The 18,062-nt window shown below is 38.9% G+C and overlaps 1 protein-coding gene across 8 annotated transcripts in view; it reads right to left on the bottom strand.

The window, feature by feature from the left end:
- The window catches only part of Vps13b (vacuolar protein sorting 13 homolog B), a 559,226-nt gene extending 541,658 nt beyond the window's left edge, over window positions 1-17,568 (bottom strand). For all 8 annotated transcript variants that reach the window (XM_052747609.1, XM_052747613.1, XM_052747612.1 and 5 more), the window contains exons 1-3: window positions 17,451-17,568; window positions 17,121-17,295; window positions 8,444-8,587 (exon numbers count right to left, since the gene is read on the bottom strand). In XM_052747609.1, the coding sequence (XP_052603569.1) occupies window positions 8,444-8,587; window positions 17,121-17,267 (291 nt within the window). In that variant the 5' untranslated portion in view covers window positions 17,268-17,295; window positions 17,451-17,568. The remainder of the gene's footprint in view (window positions 1-8,443; window positions 8,588-17,120; window positions 17,296-17,450) is intronic.
- Between the last annotated feature and the right edge of the window lie 494 nt (window positions 17,569-18,062).

Here is an 18,062-nt window from a genome sequence, read left to right as displayed (position 1 = left end):
ATCTTGCTAAGCAAAAGATGCTAGACACAAATGTCAGATATTTTACTACTTTATGTAACATTCTAGAATATACAAACCCAGAGAGAGAAAGCAGATTAAAACAAGCATCAACAGGAACAGAGTATCTTAATGAGGTGATAAAAAAGTTTTGAAACTAAACTATGCTAGTAGTTATAAAATATTGTGAATACCATAACCTTTATACAAAATAATAATACCACTATCTATTAAGTTGTACATTTTTAAATGGTTGGTTGTATATTAATTTCAACTTTCATTTTTGTGCTTCTTGAAAGAATTGTGTGGAACTGTATAGAAAAAAAAATAAGCACTTTAAACAATGACAGCAATGTGCCGATTATGCAGATAAAAGATGCAAGTGAAAGATAATTATTGAAGGAAGGCACAGAGAGGGATCTGCAGCAAAGGGAAGAGTATAATAAGATCAATAGCAATGCCACAGACTAGTTCAAAGAGAACAGAAATAAAGATTATGGAGTTAGGGCCAAAGAATTGTGTTGCGACAGCATTTCATAATGATAACGCTGGTCAATGAAATGACCCAAGATGAACAACAAAGAAAAAAAGACTGTGAAACAAAGTTTTCTACCAGGGTGAGAGAGAGACCCCACAAACTAACACCCAGTAGCAACAACAACAACAAAAGTGTAAAAGGAGCTGGTGAGCAGAGATCAGTTGGTAAAGTGCTTGTTCCCCACCAAGAACAAGGGCCTGAGTTCAGATCCCAGCACTCATGTTAAAAAAAAAAAAAAAAAGCTGAGGACTTTGGTGCCATATTGCTTGTAATTCCAGTGCCAGAGAACAGAAGAAAGAGGATCCATGGGACTTACTGACAAGTCTAGTCAAATCAGTGCACTGCAAGTGGGTTCACTTTTGTTGATACTTCCATTTACCTTCTTGCAGAAAACATCAAAATCAAGTACTTGTTCATTCCAGTTATAACACATGAAACAAGAACTCAAACCCAAGGCCTGAAGTTTTCAGGCAGCAGGTATGTGGCCAGTGTCTGGAAGTTACTTAACCACAAGATCCACCTAAAAATATTCCTCCAACTACATGATAATATAATGAATTTTTATAAAGTTTGTTAACAAGTGTGCAGCTTTTGGAGCTCTTTCTTATACATGCCAAAAGACTGAGCTCATCAAAGAAGGCAAGGGCTCCTTTCTCCAAAGGCAGTAAAGGTTCTAGCCATGGGATATATAAAATTCCTGCTTCTCAGTCTTCAAATAAAAGAGGCTACAGACAGAAACTGGACTGTGTTATCTACATTATATCAGGGTCATCATTGGTCTACACTAGAAAAAAAGGATGAAACCAATAGAGTATTGTGGGAGACTAGCTCCAAATTTTTTCCCCTAGGGTACTCTTGAGGAGTGAGGGATAAGAGATTTAGATGGAAATATAGAGGGGAGAGAGAGACAAAGGACAGCCTCAGGAGGGCCTGAATCCTTAACCGCCAGCCCCTTCTGTCACTTCTAATGGGCTATTTAAAGGAATGCCAAGGGGTGGAGCTCCCCCAAGCACAGCCAAGTGCAGACCATTCCAAACATCTGGTAACCACGCACATGGTCAATCCATCCCCTTATGCAGCCCTGCTGTGTAAAGCAAGCTCAGATCTCACTAGGAAACCTCTGTGGGCTCCCACAGGTCCCTCCTCTTAATTTTTAAAGAAGCCCTTAGCCTCTCAGATAGACTAGGTCTATCTTAGGTCATCCTCCTCGATTATTTCTTCCATTACCATTCATGGAGATGTGCTTTCCATCAGGTATACTTTGGCTTAGGTGGGAAGCTATCAAGAAGAAAGTTGCCCATTTCTGACCACCAGCCTCTGGCAGGAGGGAGTACAGAGCTTAACTCAACTCTTGACTCAGGAGCTTGCAAGGAGTCTGAACAACCCAGTGATCCCTAGGCTGTCACACCCCCCAGTAGAGGAGTAGAGGATGACCAAGATGGAATGTTCTTTTCTGAATAAGTTTTAAGATGTCTATCAAAGACTTAGCTGTTCCAAGTCCTTTTTTAAATCAATACACTCCTGATGCAAACCGCATCAAATAAACTGCATCAAACTTAAAGATTCCCTTAACTGAACCAAACTCTGATTCATTAATATCACCATAATTCTGGGATGAACATTACTATACATATTTACAACTACCATGACTATTTACTATATGTATTTACACTTCTTACAAACTTACATTAAACATTTAGACTTATATTCAACATTTACACTTTTCACAAACTCACATTCAACATATACTCATACTTCTTACAAACTTATATGCAAAAGGAAACTATAAAACTATTTTACAAACTTACATTCATAAAGAAACTATTTTACAAACATTAGCACATATCTAGAAGAGATCTCTTAGAACTATTTACCAAACTTATATTCAAGAGGAAACTATTATCAAACATCTAGAAAGAATCTCTTAACAGAACTAACATATTCAAAAGCAAACTCTATTAGCAAACAACTAGAAGAGGTTTCTTAACTGAAGTATTAACAAAAACAGAAAGTACACAAATCATTTCTAAAGCTCAGAATTTAAAGTCAACTTTGATATCATTCTGAAAGTTTTCTTGAGAGTTTTAAGTCAGAGACTAGTTCATCTAAGCTTGACTCAGAGTAAAATTCCCTCTTCTTAATTTTTTAAAGCTGCTTTTTAAGATTAACATGAGTGCTTTTAATGATGCCAGTGTTTCCCTCTTGTATCTTAAGCACAACTCCATCCTGTAAGTTTTTTTCATACCCGAAGCAATTTCCCAGTGTAAAGACCATTTTCCCTTGTTTTCTAAAAGATTTCAAAGTAGCTTGTTGACAAACGGTATTAGCACTTTAATAATCTCCTTAGAGCCAAGCTGTTCACCTGTTCTTACTTCTTGGAGTTGAAGAAAAACAGAGTTTTGGGGCAGTATCGCCATTTTGAGCTGAAAGACTACATTTCCCATACTGCCTTTCTCTTTAGTGTTCGTGTTCCCATACCGCCTTTCTCTTTATTGTTCCGTGGCTACGAATGATATTACAGACGTTTCCCAAGATGCCTTTCAGGTATGCCACACTTCCATTTCCATTTACACAGTTTGTTTTCATACTTTTGCTTTTACCACAGGAGATTTTTGAGTCAAGTGTTTGTTCTTTTACCATGGGAGATTCTCCTTGAGCTGGCATTGATAGATGTATTTCCTTCACCTGACATTATCCCCACAGCAGGGTCACGCCCACCGAATCGCACACATTTGGACAGGTGTTTTGGTGACAGAAGCAAAAACCTCTCGGGGCTTGCTCTTCCACTTTACCAGGTCAGTGAAAAGAAAAGAAAGGACCTAAAGAAAAGTCATTTCAGCCTATTCAGAGAGATTTTTGGGAACTAAGCCTCCACTGCTTCCTCCATGCCAGCAGACCCTCCCTGCCTCTTTTGTGGCTTCACCTTGGGGGAGGCTGCTCTTGCTCCACTTTCTGCCTGCACTTTCTGGCTAAGCTCTAGCCATAGGGGACTCTGGCTGCTGTTTTTCTAATACTGCCTTGAAGGAGAGACAGGACTAGCAAAAAGGATTTGCCCTGTTCCAAGAAGTTTTTTGTTTTTTCTTAAAGCAATTACAGGTGATTTTCCCATACTTATAGATGTTGTTCCCAAGTGAGCTAAATTTTTGCCCTTACAAAAAGAGAAAAAAAATCTGAGAAAGAAAAGGTCTGAAAAGCTTTTAGTTTTTTAGAGAGAGATTATTAAGACTTTCCTAAGACCTCTCCTCTCCTTGGCTTCATGGCCAAAGAGAAACTAATTCTGATGTTACAATGTTTTCATACAGTGGCAGCATCAGAGGAGTGAAAGTTTTATTTCACCCACATCCGCCTCAGGAAAATTCTTTCCTCTGCCTCTCAAAGCTTGATTCTAAGATGTCTCCAGGCCAAGAGCTTCCATGTAAATCTTTTTCTGCCTGTTTTTTGTTTTTTGGGTTTTTTTGTTGTTGTTGGTTTGATTTTTTTTTTCATCTTTGATAGATTTTTCTGACTCTTCCCCAGGATTTTGCATTCACAGCCCCACAGCTAGAAAATCAAGGACATAGTTTCTCTGTCTTTTTGCTTATCTTACTCTAAATTTTTTCTTAAACTATAATCCTAACTCAATAATTCTATATTCTACCTTACTCTAAATTTCTTCCTACACTATATTCCTATATTCCACTTTATATTTTTTCATTAATTTTTATAGATAGAAATTAAAAGAGAGAGAAACTTAGATATAGAAAAATATATGCTGCAGCCTCACTTTCCAACTTCATCATTCCACAGCCTAACTCCTGAGAATAAAATAACGTCACCTTTATCAATTCCTTATCGGCATGCCTGACACCCACGAAGCCCCCTGATACCCCTTTCATCAAGTCCCTGGTCCCCGTTCTGGCACCATTTGTGGGGAACCATCCCCACCTTTTCCCCCTTAGTACTCTGAAGGAGTAAGGGATAAGAGATTTAGAGAGAAATACAGAGGGGAGAAAGAGACAGACAGAAACACAGGACAGCACAGTTAGTCTAACTGAGATTTAACTATCTGAGCTTTCTCACAGTACCCAACAGAGATAACATCACCCCCAAAACAGCAGGAAGCAATTCTAAGAAAACGACGCCCCTTCTCCCTTAGGTTTCATAATTCTCAGGGTTATGGATGATGGTTATAGGGTTGGGGTGGAAGAAAATATTAGACTCAGTATTCTAAAAAAAAAAGAGAAAAAAGGGAAAAGAAGAAATGGAATGGATAGGTATAAGATTTTATGGTAGATTATTGTATATACTAGTAAACAAATTTAGTAAAATAGATAATTCGCACTGTAATTTGCACTGTTATGGATTCTTATATGTTGATACAAATGTAAACTATTTTTATATTCCTGTTTAAGATAATTTGTATATTGATACAAATACAGAACTATATTTGTTAATATGTACATATATTTCTACTCTTACTTGAAATATTTGTATATTGATACAAATGTAAATTTATATCTGTCATACTTTATATATGTTCTACTTCTGTTTAGGATATTCGGTATATTGATACATATTTAAGATTATTGTCATATTGCATATCACACTATATATTCCTACCTCTGTTATAAATATCGTGTATTGTCACAATTTTGGAGTCATTGTTCTTTACCATACATTTGCTTGTAGACTGTTTACTTTGTTTACGTGAAGCCTTAGTCCTTAGGTTATTTCGGTAGATAAGATTTATAGATTTATAGTCACCTATGCTTGTCATCTCTATAGTTACGATAGTTAGGTTATCCAGATTTACAGATACATAGGTCAGATGGACAGGTAATCTTCAAACACTTCATAGACCTAGAGAATATGGCATTTAAATAACTTAGAATTCTGTTGATGTGAGACACAATTGCTCCTGGCTGCACCAATTTGATCCCGAGAGAATGTTGGGCTTCTAAGACATTTCCATTTGGAAGTTTGTCATCTTGGCACAAAATGGCCTACTGGGCAAAGAACTGCCCTTGCCTCGACGGCTGACAGTACAAATGCAATGCTATCCTTTCTGGACAAGCGGGACACAAGGAAAGCGACCACTGTACTCTGCCAAGACAGGGTAAGATGGTCTTTCAGAATTCCTGCTTCTGAAAATGGTCTGTCAGATACTTTAGGCCTGTAGCCAATTTGAATGCACCAACAATGCTGAGAAACATTAGGTGACTGTCCAGGCTGCCAGCTGTCTCGGTCTACTCTTGCAAGATTCCCGAAAGTTGCTTGTATCCATCTACCATTTCTCAGGTACCATTATATTCCTTCTCAGGTCTTTGATGGGATTGAAGACTAACAGTTATAGTTACAACTTAGTAGATAGAACATATTAAGTATTAGATTCAGGTTCTTTAGGATAGGACAACTTTTGGAATGATCTTTGTAACATGCCATTTACCTATGCTCTATACTTCTCTGGATTTTAGTATGTGTTTCTTGCTTGATATTGTTTGCATTGGTTGTAGTTCCATCTTATCTAGGTCATTATCCCTCATTATTCCTGGACAATATTTGATATCCATTCCTTTGTATATAGTCTTGTATTAGGTTAGAACTTTCTTATTTAGACAAAAAGGGGGAGATGTAGTGGGTAGCCATTCCAGCTTTGATCTGGAAGTTCCAACCCCCATTGAGACTTTGGCAACTGTCACGCCTACAAGGCGGGGCCAAGGGAGGCGTCTGGAGACCCGAGATCTGGATCGGCGAGCGCTCTCTCAGTTCCGGGACCCTGGACGGTGGAGGTGGGCCAAGCAGAGCTCCAGAGAACACCGCTGGACTGCGATACACCTTCCCCAGACCCCACGACCTACCTATCCCTTAATTTGTAAGTTACGCCATTAAATAAATCTCCTTTTAACTACGTGGAGTGGCCTTAATAATTTCACCAATAACAATGGATTACAAATGCATGTTAAGGCAGTCAATTATAACCCTGTTGGCCATAGTCACACTAAATCACTGGTAATCTCTTTCCCTAAGTGGCCTCTGCTAAAAACAGAATAACCTGAGTAATGCTTTCAGGTCACCATCAATTAAGTAATAGGCAGGTGTTGGAAAAGTGAGACTGAGTGAATTACAAACAAGCTATGCCTTCCTAGCAGAGCAGTTAAAATTGTGTATCTGTATAATAACAACAATTAAGGCTCAGACAGCTCTTAATCATATTTTAGTACTAACTTTTCCATAGGCCCATATGTACCTGCTCTCTAACCCAAACTTCCCAAGACGTCACTTCTACACAGCTCCATTTGAGTGGAGCTCTTCAGCTGTACTCATAGTTGGCATTGTTTTAACTTTATTACAAACTACTAATCAAAACTTAAAACCTGAAAATAGATTTAAATATCATTAAAATCATTTCATTTGTAATGATTTTTGTCAAAATGTAATTCCAATCCCTAGCATAAACCTGAGTATTACTCTCTAGGGGTGTATAATACTAAATAATTTGTCCAAATGTCAAATGCAATTTTCAAAATTCTTTCTTGCCAAAATTTTAAACATTTATAAAAAGACTTGTTTTGAGAGTGGTTTACATTTATGACACTTGACCTTTTGCTGTAAATACCACAAAACTCACATCTCAAATATCGTGCAAGGAGGAAATCTGATCAGCCTGCAGTAGCCATCTGCATGGACCAATATCAGATATTAGTTCTAGATTGTACTAAGTCATGTGTTACAAATATGATTCCACAGCCCCTACTGTGGAATTAGTTGTAATCTGTCTCATTTAAAATGTGTTTTTTATAGGACATCTGGCCTTGGAACTTCTACCTTCCCACTGAAAAAATGATTAGTGTTTGGGTAATTTTCCCTCTTTTAATGTACAACACCACATGGGTGGTATAACTAAGTCCAGATTTTTTTTCTTCTAAACTTAAATCCAAATAACAGATGATGGTTAAGGACTACTAATTACCAAGTATAAGTATAAAAGGAAACTAGGCCGAAATATAACTATAGATTTATAAATAAATCTCAAATACTAAAAGTTCACAAAATAAATTTTTGTGAGAATGTAACACTAGTCTATTTCCCAGAATCACATTATTTAAGTGAAAATGGATAATACAGATTTAGAATCAAAGATCACATAAACGAATTTTAAAAAAATATAGAAGTCCAATGAGTTACTCTAACAAAGTATTTACTTCAAATAGGAAGTAATTTTTAGCTCATAAATAACCCTAATTTCTCAGAAATTAAAAGATTTTATCTAAGATGAGATAGTGTATCTACTTAAGATACACTAAAACTGTCTTATAGTTCTTATAAAGAATGGCATTTCAATCATACTTGTCAATTCTCTTAAGACTAGAAAGCAGGGGCTGGAGAGATGGCTCAATGGTTAAGAGCACTGGCTGCTCTTCCGGAAGACCCGGGTTCAATTCCCAGCACCCACATGGCAGCTCACAACTGTCTGTAAGTTCAGATCTCCAGGATCTGACACCTTCACACCAATGCATATAAAATAAAGTTAAAATAAATTAAAAAAAAAAAAAAAAAAAAAGACTAGAAAGCAATCAGGCAATGATGAGCAAGCATACCAAGAATAGACCCAGCACAAAAGTCTACAAAGCAAGATCTTGTCTCAGATATCCAATTAAATAAAGATCAAGTGTGCTGAGGGATACAGGGAATGAGAACTCTACAGGATCCCTAGTAGGATTACAACTGACTAATCAAAATTTATATAAAAAATACCCTTTAGATACTTTATCAAAATTTAAAAATAGCTTTGTAAATAATTATGTTACTTTAATGGACATGTAGAAAGTTAAGTATACAAGATTTATGTGACAGCTGACATACCCAAAAGCAAATAAAATTACCGTGGAAAGTGGTTAACAGTAACAGCTAGGCTCAGCAGTTTCTTACCTGGATTCCATCTTTAAGTTTCAAGATGCATTCCATTGTATTGATGGTAATTACCACAGGTTCGGAGCCCAGTTTTGTCCACGGTACATGAATCCTCAGTTCATGAATATGGCCACTTAAAAAAGTGAATGGTAATTTCAGTTCCTTAAAACACAAAATATTAAATAAAAGTTAATAAATATTTAAAGTATTGTTATTGTCATATATAAATCCCTTTCTTAAAGGAAAAGAAATTTTTCAAAAAAATTTGAGGCATTACTGCTTATCAAAAATTAGAATCAACAGCCCATCGGTGGCAGCACACACCTTTAATCAGGAAACAGAGGCAGGTGGATCTCTGTGAGTTCCAAGATAGCCAGAGCTACACACAGAGAAACCCTGTCTCAAAAAACTAAAAAAAAAAGAAAATAAGTTAAACTATAGGTAATAATAAACTACAAAAATGTACTATACAAGTTACATTTTAAAAGTTATTTAAATTCTCCAGGTTTCAGTTTCCTAATCTGCCAAATAGGAACAGTCTACCATCCAGGTACATGATACAGGTTTATAAATGCTGGAGTAGCAGCAATCATAGAAGAAGTCAGCAGCAAGACTTGGGCTATCCATGATGGTATTTTTTCCCCTATCTCTCACAACATGCCTCCAAACATGTCCCTAAAACAAGCTGAAAAAGAGGCTTACTTGGAGACACAAGAATGACCTGACGAAACAGAGATTGGATAATCTACTGTGCTGTACCTAATTAAATATTTAACCTAGCTATGATGAGGATATCAACTTGAAATGCTTCCAATTGCTTTCCACTATTATTAGGCAAAGATTTAAAAAATAAACATAAACTTGACCAAAATCACTTCATACTAATCTTACTTTTAGATAAAATTTTTGAAACAAATCAAAGAAACTATGTTTACTACAGGTACTTGTAAACTTAATAACTATTAAACATATAATTTTTTGCCTGAATACTTGTTTCATAACATAATAAAAATACATCTAAGTACAGGTAAGTGGTTAAAACCAGTAACTGTGGAACCATCAGATATGGATTCAAATCATGTCTCTGTCATGTACTAACCCAGTCACACTGGACAAATTTGTCTCATCTGCCTTCTTTTCATTATCTGCAATATTTAAATTAGAACAATAGTTTTGAGGACTAACCAATTCATTCATAAAAAGTGTTTAAACTGTCTTACTCACACAGAACTCACTCTAAGGATGCGAGCACTAATATTATAATTACTACTATTATATAAGTGTGGGTCGGATGTATGACTACAACCGGACTTTTGTTGTTGTTGCTGTTTTGTTTTGTTTTTTGCCTAAAACCAGACTACTAAAATTTTGTTGTTACTAACCTTTACTAACACATGCATCTCATTATAGTAAGCTTAACGCGGTCATAATGTCTTCAAATACTCTTCCACTGGCACAAGATTATATGCTAATCGGTATTTACAACACAATATTACTAAATACTTCTACCTTCTACCTCCTTTACTAACACTGTCTTCAATCACAATGAGTGGTTACATTTCCACCTCTTGCACCTCTTGATTTGTGCAACAATGTGTTTGCAAAATGTCTAACAAACTTGCAGTCTATGGACACAAATCAATTTTCTCAGAGAGAAGATACTTTGATTAAATTCAAGAACTTAGTGTCATCAGAATGCTAATTCATCAACTGAGCTTCTATCAACATACTAAAACAGAAGCAGTTCTCTACGTTAGAGAATGGAATTATGAGCCATACAGGCCATGTCAGTGATACAAATCAAATTCTATATTTAGTAGTCATCTGATTGTCAATACGATTGTTTACAAAGTGCTGTGAAAAATCCTTTGTACACTGTGCCGATTTGCAGCTGTAATTGGTTTAATAAACAAGCTGACTGGCCAATAGCAGAACAGGATAAAGTTAGGCAGGAGAGCCAACCTGAGAATGACGGGATGAGGAAGGGTGGAGTGAGAGGAGTCTCAAGCCAGACAGAGAACGAGCTGGACACACAAAATGGGATAGAGGGAAAGGCTACAAGCCTTGGGGCAGTACATGGATTAATTGAAATGGGTTAAGTTGTAAGAACTAGTTAGTAATGAGCTTGAGCTATTGTATTGGCCGAGCACTATAATTCATATTCAGTCTCTAAGTTGATTATTTGGGACTGGGCAGTCGGGACAGGAAACGTCCGCCTACAACAAAGTATTGTGATAAACAAAGGTACATCTACTTTGGAAAAGGCAAAATACAAATGTTGATTACTGTACCTAGATCTTCAAGTAACCAACAACAAATTACTTCCTTTCTGTTATTTCCACTCCTAGAAATACAAAGCTACATCTTTAAAATGCTGTACTCACAACCCTCCACTAGAATATCTACACACACACACACACACACACACACACAGAGAGAGAGAGAGAGAGAGAGAGAGAGAGAGAGAGAGAGAGAGAGAGAGAGAGCGCTAAAGAGGCAAAGTACTTACCAAGTGGTGTGAGGCTTGACAATGAGAACTACAAGCCAGGAAAGGAGTGGGAGAGGTGCTTCCTAAAACACCTGGACATGGCTGGACATGGCTGGACATGGCTGGACATGGCTGGACATGGCTTACATGGCTGGACATGGCTTACATGGCTTTACATGACTGGACATGGCTGTACATGGCTGTACATGGCTGTACATGGCTGTACATAGGATATTGCTAGCCAAGATTTAAGTTGAGAGTTGAATATCTCTCAGAAAATCTAAGTCTAACCAATCACAGTGATCCATGCCTATAATCCAAGCTACTCAGGAAGTTGAGGCAGGAGGATCAAGTTTTAAGGCCAAACTAGGCAACAAAGGACTTTATCTATAAAACTAATTCCATTAGGTAAGCTATAATTGTGTGTGAGGGGGTGTTCTTTTATAAATATAAATTTAAAATATTAAATGAACATAAAAGGCAACAAACACAAAACACATGAGTTTATATCTAACTTAAAACCTTTGAACAGCAAAGAAAGCAGAGTAAATGGGCCACATTAACAACAGATAAGAGAGAAAACAGATGAAAAACATTTATCTGGACAAGTGTTAGTATCTACTGTATAGAATTTCTAAAATCTAACAACAAAATCCTATTTTTAAAAATGGATGGGGGAGCCATGCATAGTGGTGCACCCTGTCTAATCCCAGAATTGGACAGAAACAGGCAGCTCTCTAAGTTTAAGGCCAGCCTGGTCTGCACAGTTGACCATCTTTGCATACACCAACGAGCACATGAAAAGACAGTCAACATTCAAACCATCACAGAATGCAAACCTAAACCAGTGAGCTCTGATCCCTTATTTATTAATGTGTACACTTTTTAAAATGTAATTGCAGACACATAAATCAATAAGGAATAAATAATAGATTCACCACTAGCAGAATATGAAAAGAAGTTCTTCAAAGTCATATCAAATTATAAAGAAGCCCGCCGAGAAACAAAGGTAAGTAGATGGTTATACATGGACAGCTGAGGTACTCTTTCCTCCTTTCTTCTTCCAGTGAAGAAAGCAACTACAGAAGGGGGATGCTGTGCAGTGTTTCTGCGAAACTAAAACACGCCCTCCTAGAGACACAGAGAAGCTCTCCTAACTTTCAAGACTCAAGAATCTCAGAACAGAGTCACAAGGCTCCTCCCCAATGATACATCAACAGTGACAACTGTTGCTTAGAAGAGACTCCTCTGTGACTGATCTGCCTGCCGGCTGTGCAGAGTTCCAGGGATGCAGCTTTTGGGAATATATCACCTATGCTGAGTGAACATTTCAAAGATGCAGCTGCCTTTCCCTCACCCATCATAATCTAAATCAGTAGTTCTCAACCTTCCGAAAGCTGCAACTCTTTAACACACTTTGTGTTATGGTGATCCTAACCATAAAATGATTATGTAAATATCCGATCAACAACCCCTGTGAAAGGGCTGTTAGCATAGTCGAGACCACAGGTTGACAAACACTGCTCCCCTCACCCAGGTTCCTGGAAGCAACTACAGGTGTTCACAAGCTCCCCAAGCTAGACTTTCTTTTCTGTCATCAGTGCCCTGCTCAAGTCAAGTGACACTGCTCATGCTCCCCTCAAAAATAACACAGCATCGAGAAAAGGGGTTTTTCAAGGGCAAGGTGTATTAGAGTGACTTGTTTGGCTATTTTTTTTAAATGAAAACATTTCCTCCTAGAGGAAGAAGGAAGACTTATTAGATTCAAAAAGCTAATGAAGTGTACCTTAGTTAGAAAGCTCTTAATGTTAGATGGTTAACAATCCCCCTGCCCCAGGTTAATAATAAATAATTATTGGAGAGAGGACAGACTTTTGGGTAGGGCAGTTTGCAAATTGTGCAGTGAGCTCCAGGGATGCAACAAATATGAGTTGTCACCCATGCTAAGGTGGGATTTTCAGGGGTGCAGGTGCCTTGGGACACTCATACTCCCATAAGTAACCCTAATGTACTCACTAGTTCCCCAAGCTGGACTTAGTAGAATCATTTCTTTGCTCCATTGTTAGTGTCTAAAGTAAATGGAGTTTGTTCACATCCCCAAAAAAAGGCACACAATGAAGTGAAATGAAGGTTCTCATTAATCTCAGAGTGTGGTGAATCAACTGCATATTGTAATCCTGTGGACAATCACTAAGACAGTAACTCAAAAATAACTTGAAATCAAAAGAATAAGGAGCTGAGAAAAATCTCTATTAAATACAAAAGTAAATGGCAGAGGCACACCAGAAGGAAAAAAATGACAGAACAGAAAGTAATTTGAAAATGAAAGATGAAAATCCAACCATATAAAATATAAGTACTGAACATATATGAATTAAATACTCCAACCAAACGGCAAAGACTGTCAGATGATTTAAAAATATAAGAGATGTGAATATATACTCTCTATAAAAGAAACACTTCAGATATGAAAATACAAGTGTAATGAAAATAAAAAACAAAATATATATTGTCCTAGTTTGCCTTCTGTGGCTGTGATAAGCACAACTTGAAGAGGAGAGGTGTGTGTGGCTTCCAGGTTACAGTACATCATCAAAAGAAGCCAGGGCGGGAACTGAAGCAGAGACCATGGAGAAATGCTGCTTACTGACTTTCCTCCCGGGTTTGCTCAACTGCCTTTCTTACACAGCAGACCCACCTGCCCAGGGATAGCACCACAGTAGGAGGGCCACAGGCATGCCCACAGGCCAGTCTGATGAAGGCAATTCCTGACTGAGCTTCTCAGGGTTTGTCAATGAACAAGCAAGATTAGCCATCACACATATCATGCAAATAGTAACTACAGAAAGCTAAATTATACTATTATCAGATAAGATCGACATCATAAGGGGATCTAGAAAAAAATGTTACTAAAGATCAAAAGAGTTGGAGACCATCCTGGACTACATGAAACCATACCCAAAATATGAAAATCTAATAGGGGTGGGCCTGAGTGATGGCCCAGTAAGTAACAGTTCATACGAAGAAAATCTGAGCATCCAGTTCAGATCCCTGGACTCATGGAGGAAAAAAAAAAAAAAAAAGAGGCACAGTCATACCTATAACTCCAGCACTGGGGGGAGAGGAAAGATGGGAGGACTGCTGGGATTTGCATCCATCAGCCTAGCTCCAGGTTCAGTAAATATTCTGCCTAAAGAAATAGTGGAAAGTGATAGAGCAGTACACAAAGTGTCCTCCTCTGGTCTATACTCACACACAGAGGCACAAACACACATGCACATGCCGATGTACATACACCTTAAACACTTATACCATGCTCACAGACACCACACTCACAAACACATAAATACATACATACAAACACACAGCCACACCAAATAAACCAAAAAAAAAAGGTCAAATAGGACATGTTACAGCGATTAAAAAAAAAGATCAATTCATGAAGAACACATAAAATATACAAGAAAGTCACAAAATACATAAGGCAAAATCTAACAAAACTGAAAAGAAAAAAAGACACCTCAAAAATAATATGGCTCAGCGGCTAAGAACACTTGTTCTTGCAGGGAACTCAGGTTCAATTCCCAGCACCCACGTGGCAGCTCACAGTCATCTTTAACTCCAGGGGATCTGACACCTCTGTCCTCCGAGGGCACCAAGTACAAATGTGGTGCACAGACAGACAAACAAGCAGACAAAACAATCATACACCTAAAATAAATTCAAAAATAATCTTTAGTCTAAAAAATAAAAATAAAAAATACTAGTGGAAGGTAGGCATGTGGCTCAGCAAGTAGGGTGCTTGCCCAACCAAGCTGATGACCTCGGTTCACTCCCCAGGACCCATGCAGGAAAGGAAAGAACCAACTTGACAAAAAGGAAGTCTATTCTCATCACATCTGCTCACATTTTGTTAAGAGTTTCTAGACATGCAGTACTAAAAATAAAAACTATAAGCATTGATAGTATCTAAATATTATATACTAATTAAAAAAATAACTGGCTTAAAAGACATAAAACTAGCATTACTTATAATGGTATAACATTGTACATGGGCTATCAATCTGAAGGAACCTACCAAAATCTGTTCGATAATTTAGAAAAACAAAGATCTCTTAATCAAGACAGGACTAGCCCTAAGCACAAAGGAAAACACTGATAAAAATTTACAAACATCTATTCATCAATATGCTTTTAAGAAAGTAAACGTGGCAAGTAACAAATTGGAAGACGCGATATTAACACACATCTGACAAAGAACTCATTTCCCAGACACAAAACAGAGCTGGAGGGGCAGCCTCCTCACAGAAGGCAGGCTTAATTCGTGTGAGCGCCTGGATTCAATACCCAGAACCAAAACAACATAAACAAAATCAATTCCAACACAGCAATTAGAAAAGGCAAATAATCTCATTCTTTCCCCTACTCTGTCTCAAAAAAAAAAAGAAAAAATCAGAATTTACTTTACCAAGATATCCAAATAACCAGCCAATAAGCATTAGAGATATTCAAAGACAATACAATGGCTTATCACTAGGATACTGATAATTCAATATTGAATTCCAAAAATTCAAAGCAACAAACATACCAAGTAGGAATAAAAATGTGAAATAATTTAAACTGTCACAGTATGACTGTTAATACACTGTTATTAATATACTGTTAAACTATTGGCAATACCTATTAAAACCAAACATATGACGACCTCCTAGGTATATACTAAAGGAAAATCACTGCTTATGTATTTAAAAATGTACATGTAAGAATGTTCATAGGCACTTTCTTTATAATAGCCAAAAATATAAACAACCAAAAGTGCTACTGATAAAACAGATAAATTGTGGCTTTTTTTGTGTGTTTGTTTGTTTGTTTGTTTGAGACAGGGTTTCTGTGTAACAGCCCTGGCTGTCCTGGAACTCACTCTGTAGACCAGGCTGGCCTTAAAGTCACAGAGATCCACCTGCCTCTGCCTCCCAAGTGCTGGGATTAAAGCCTGCACCACCACCATCCAGCTAAATTGTGACCATCTTACACAAACTACTGCTCACAATATGGGAGTTACTAAAGAAGGAGCTAAACAGAAATCAGAAATCAATCACTCCAATGTAGCTGAGCCTCAAGAATAGGAAAATAAATTTTTTTTTTGTTTGTCTTATAAAAAGCAAAAACCTCTTTCTTGACAGAAATCTAACTGCCAGGGCATGTAGCTCAGCAGGACATGTGACCAGCATGCATGAGTTCCAAATTCAATTATTTGTCTGTGTAAAACAAACATCCAGAAATGAGATGAGCAGTGTCTTAGGGGTGAGGTGTGTTAGTTACACAGGAGAACCTTGTAGGGTACTAAAAACAGTCTGTGTCTTCAGCCTGATGGTACATTCACAGATACAGCCATCCTGAAAGTTGAACTATTATACTTCAGATTTGTTATCATTTTTTAAAACTGTAAATGAAAATATTAAGACATCCAATTAAGCGGGAGGAGAACTGAGGAAGGATCTAGATTATCCAGTAACAGGAAATCGTACTCTATGAAAATCTTCACCATCAGATCAAGTCCTCCCTTATCTCGTATAGAGCAGCTGGTTTCCACAGATAACCTGGATCCTCAAGCAGAACAGAAGTACTTGGCATATGTTACTGATAAATGTGGTAAGTGAATTAATAAACATGTGAACTTTGAAGTCACAGTTCATTTGCATCAGATCGTTTCAATGCTAAAAATAATAAGAAGTGATTAATAAAGATGTTTCCAATTTTATCATCAGTCTCCATCTGTGTCTACACAATCTCTGATGCCATGGGTAATGTCATTTTTCCTGGTAAAAGGAACGGAACTTTCTTTGACATGTGTGCGACCTTGCTGTCTTTCACTCTTCCAATGACCCAAAAGTAGAACAAGAATGTAATGTTTTCCAGCTTCATATAAAACTGACTGTGCATAGTTGGCAAGGCTTGGGAACTGAGTAAACAGGACGAAAAATTCTGCTAAGAACAGAACTGCTTTCCTATCAGCTGAAAACCTTTGGGAATCCTAACAGAATAAACAACCCTTGCTAGGCAGAAAGTCTCATTTTTTTTTCCTATAAAATGAAGTCTCCAGCTACACAGCAGCAAAACACTAGCAGGAAACTTGTCATTCAAAACATAGTAAACAGGTTATGTCTAACAACCGAAGATGTTGCCACTGACAGCCGTACAACGTACCTGTTCCAGAACATCTAACTTTAACTCGAGTTTGCTGAGAACCACGTCCCCACCCCATAGTGAAAGCTGGAGATCCGAGGGCTTCAAGTTCTTGATATAGCGATTCACATAGCTCATTAAAATCGGAGTTACGTACGACTCCAGCATCTTCAAAGTGAGGACTCAACGGCGGATCCTGAAAGGGGTAAAGATGGAAACGTATCTGAATCGGCGGGCAGCGAATGGAAACGCACTTCTCAGGAAGGCTGGTAAGGCCGACAACGTCAGCAGGCTTCTCCCGGAACGCCCTCCGCGTCCGGCCGCGACTTCCCCGCTAGCCGCGCGCCTCACCTGGCCTGGAGTGGGCAGAGAGAGGCGGCGACAGCAGGCGACGGCCCCCTTCACTCCAGCCCTGCCGCAGCCCAGCCTGCCCCTGAGGCGGTCGACTCCCGGAGCGCAGCCGGACCTCCGGCCATAGAAGCCGGGCTGGCGTCCGGCCCGCTCCAGCCGCCGCACCCGCTGCGAAGCCAAACACGCCACAGAGCGGCGGCTCGCACTCCACCTCCGGGCACCTGGCCGCCGCCGCCGCCGCCGCCGCCGCCGCCGCCGCGCCGCTCGCGTTCCGCGCCACTTCCGGGTGTGCCCGCTTCGCTGTCCGACAGGCTTTCTCGGCAGGAACAGCGACTCGGAGCCTCTGCCTGGGACGACTCGGGCTGGGCTAGGCCCGCACCCCCGCTGCCATCGCGTTCTGGGTTCGGACCGACCGCTCCGGAGCGCTCGGGGCGGGGAGCGGACCGGTAAAGCGGAGGCACCGGGGATCCGGAAGTGGCGCTGCGGACTGAGGCGGTGGCGGGGAGGCGCCCCAGGGCAGGCCGGGAGCCTGGAGAAGCGCGGTGTCGGGGCTCTGCGGCGGAGGCAGGAGCCTGCCTTCTTCCAGCACTGAAAACAGGCGGCTGTTTCCCG

The sequence above is a fragment of the Peromyscus californicus genome, unplaced genomic scaffold (genome assembly GCF_007827085.1).
Source record: "Peromyscus californicus insignis strain IS unplaced genomic scaffold, ASM782708v3 Scaffold_20__1_contigs__length_68692818, whole genome shotgun sequence".
NCBI classification, from domain to species: Eukaryota; Metazoa; Chordata; class Mammalia; order Rodentia; family Cricetidae; genus Peromyscus; species Peromyscus californicus.
The sequence above is the reverse complement of the archived record's forward strand: the minus strand, read 5'-3'. Positions and strand labels throughout refer to the sequence as shown.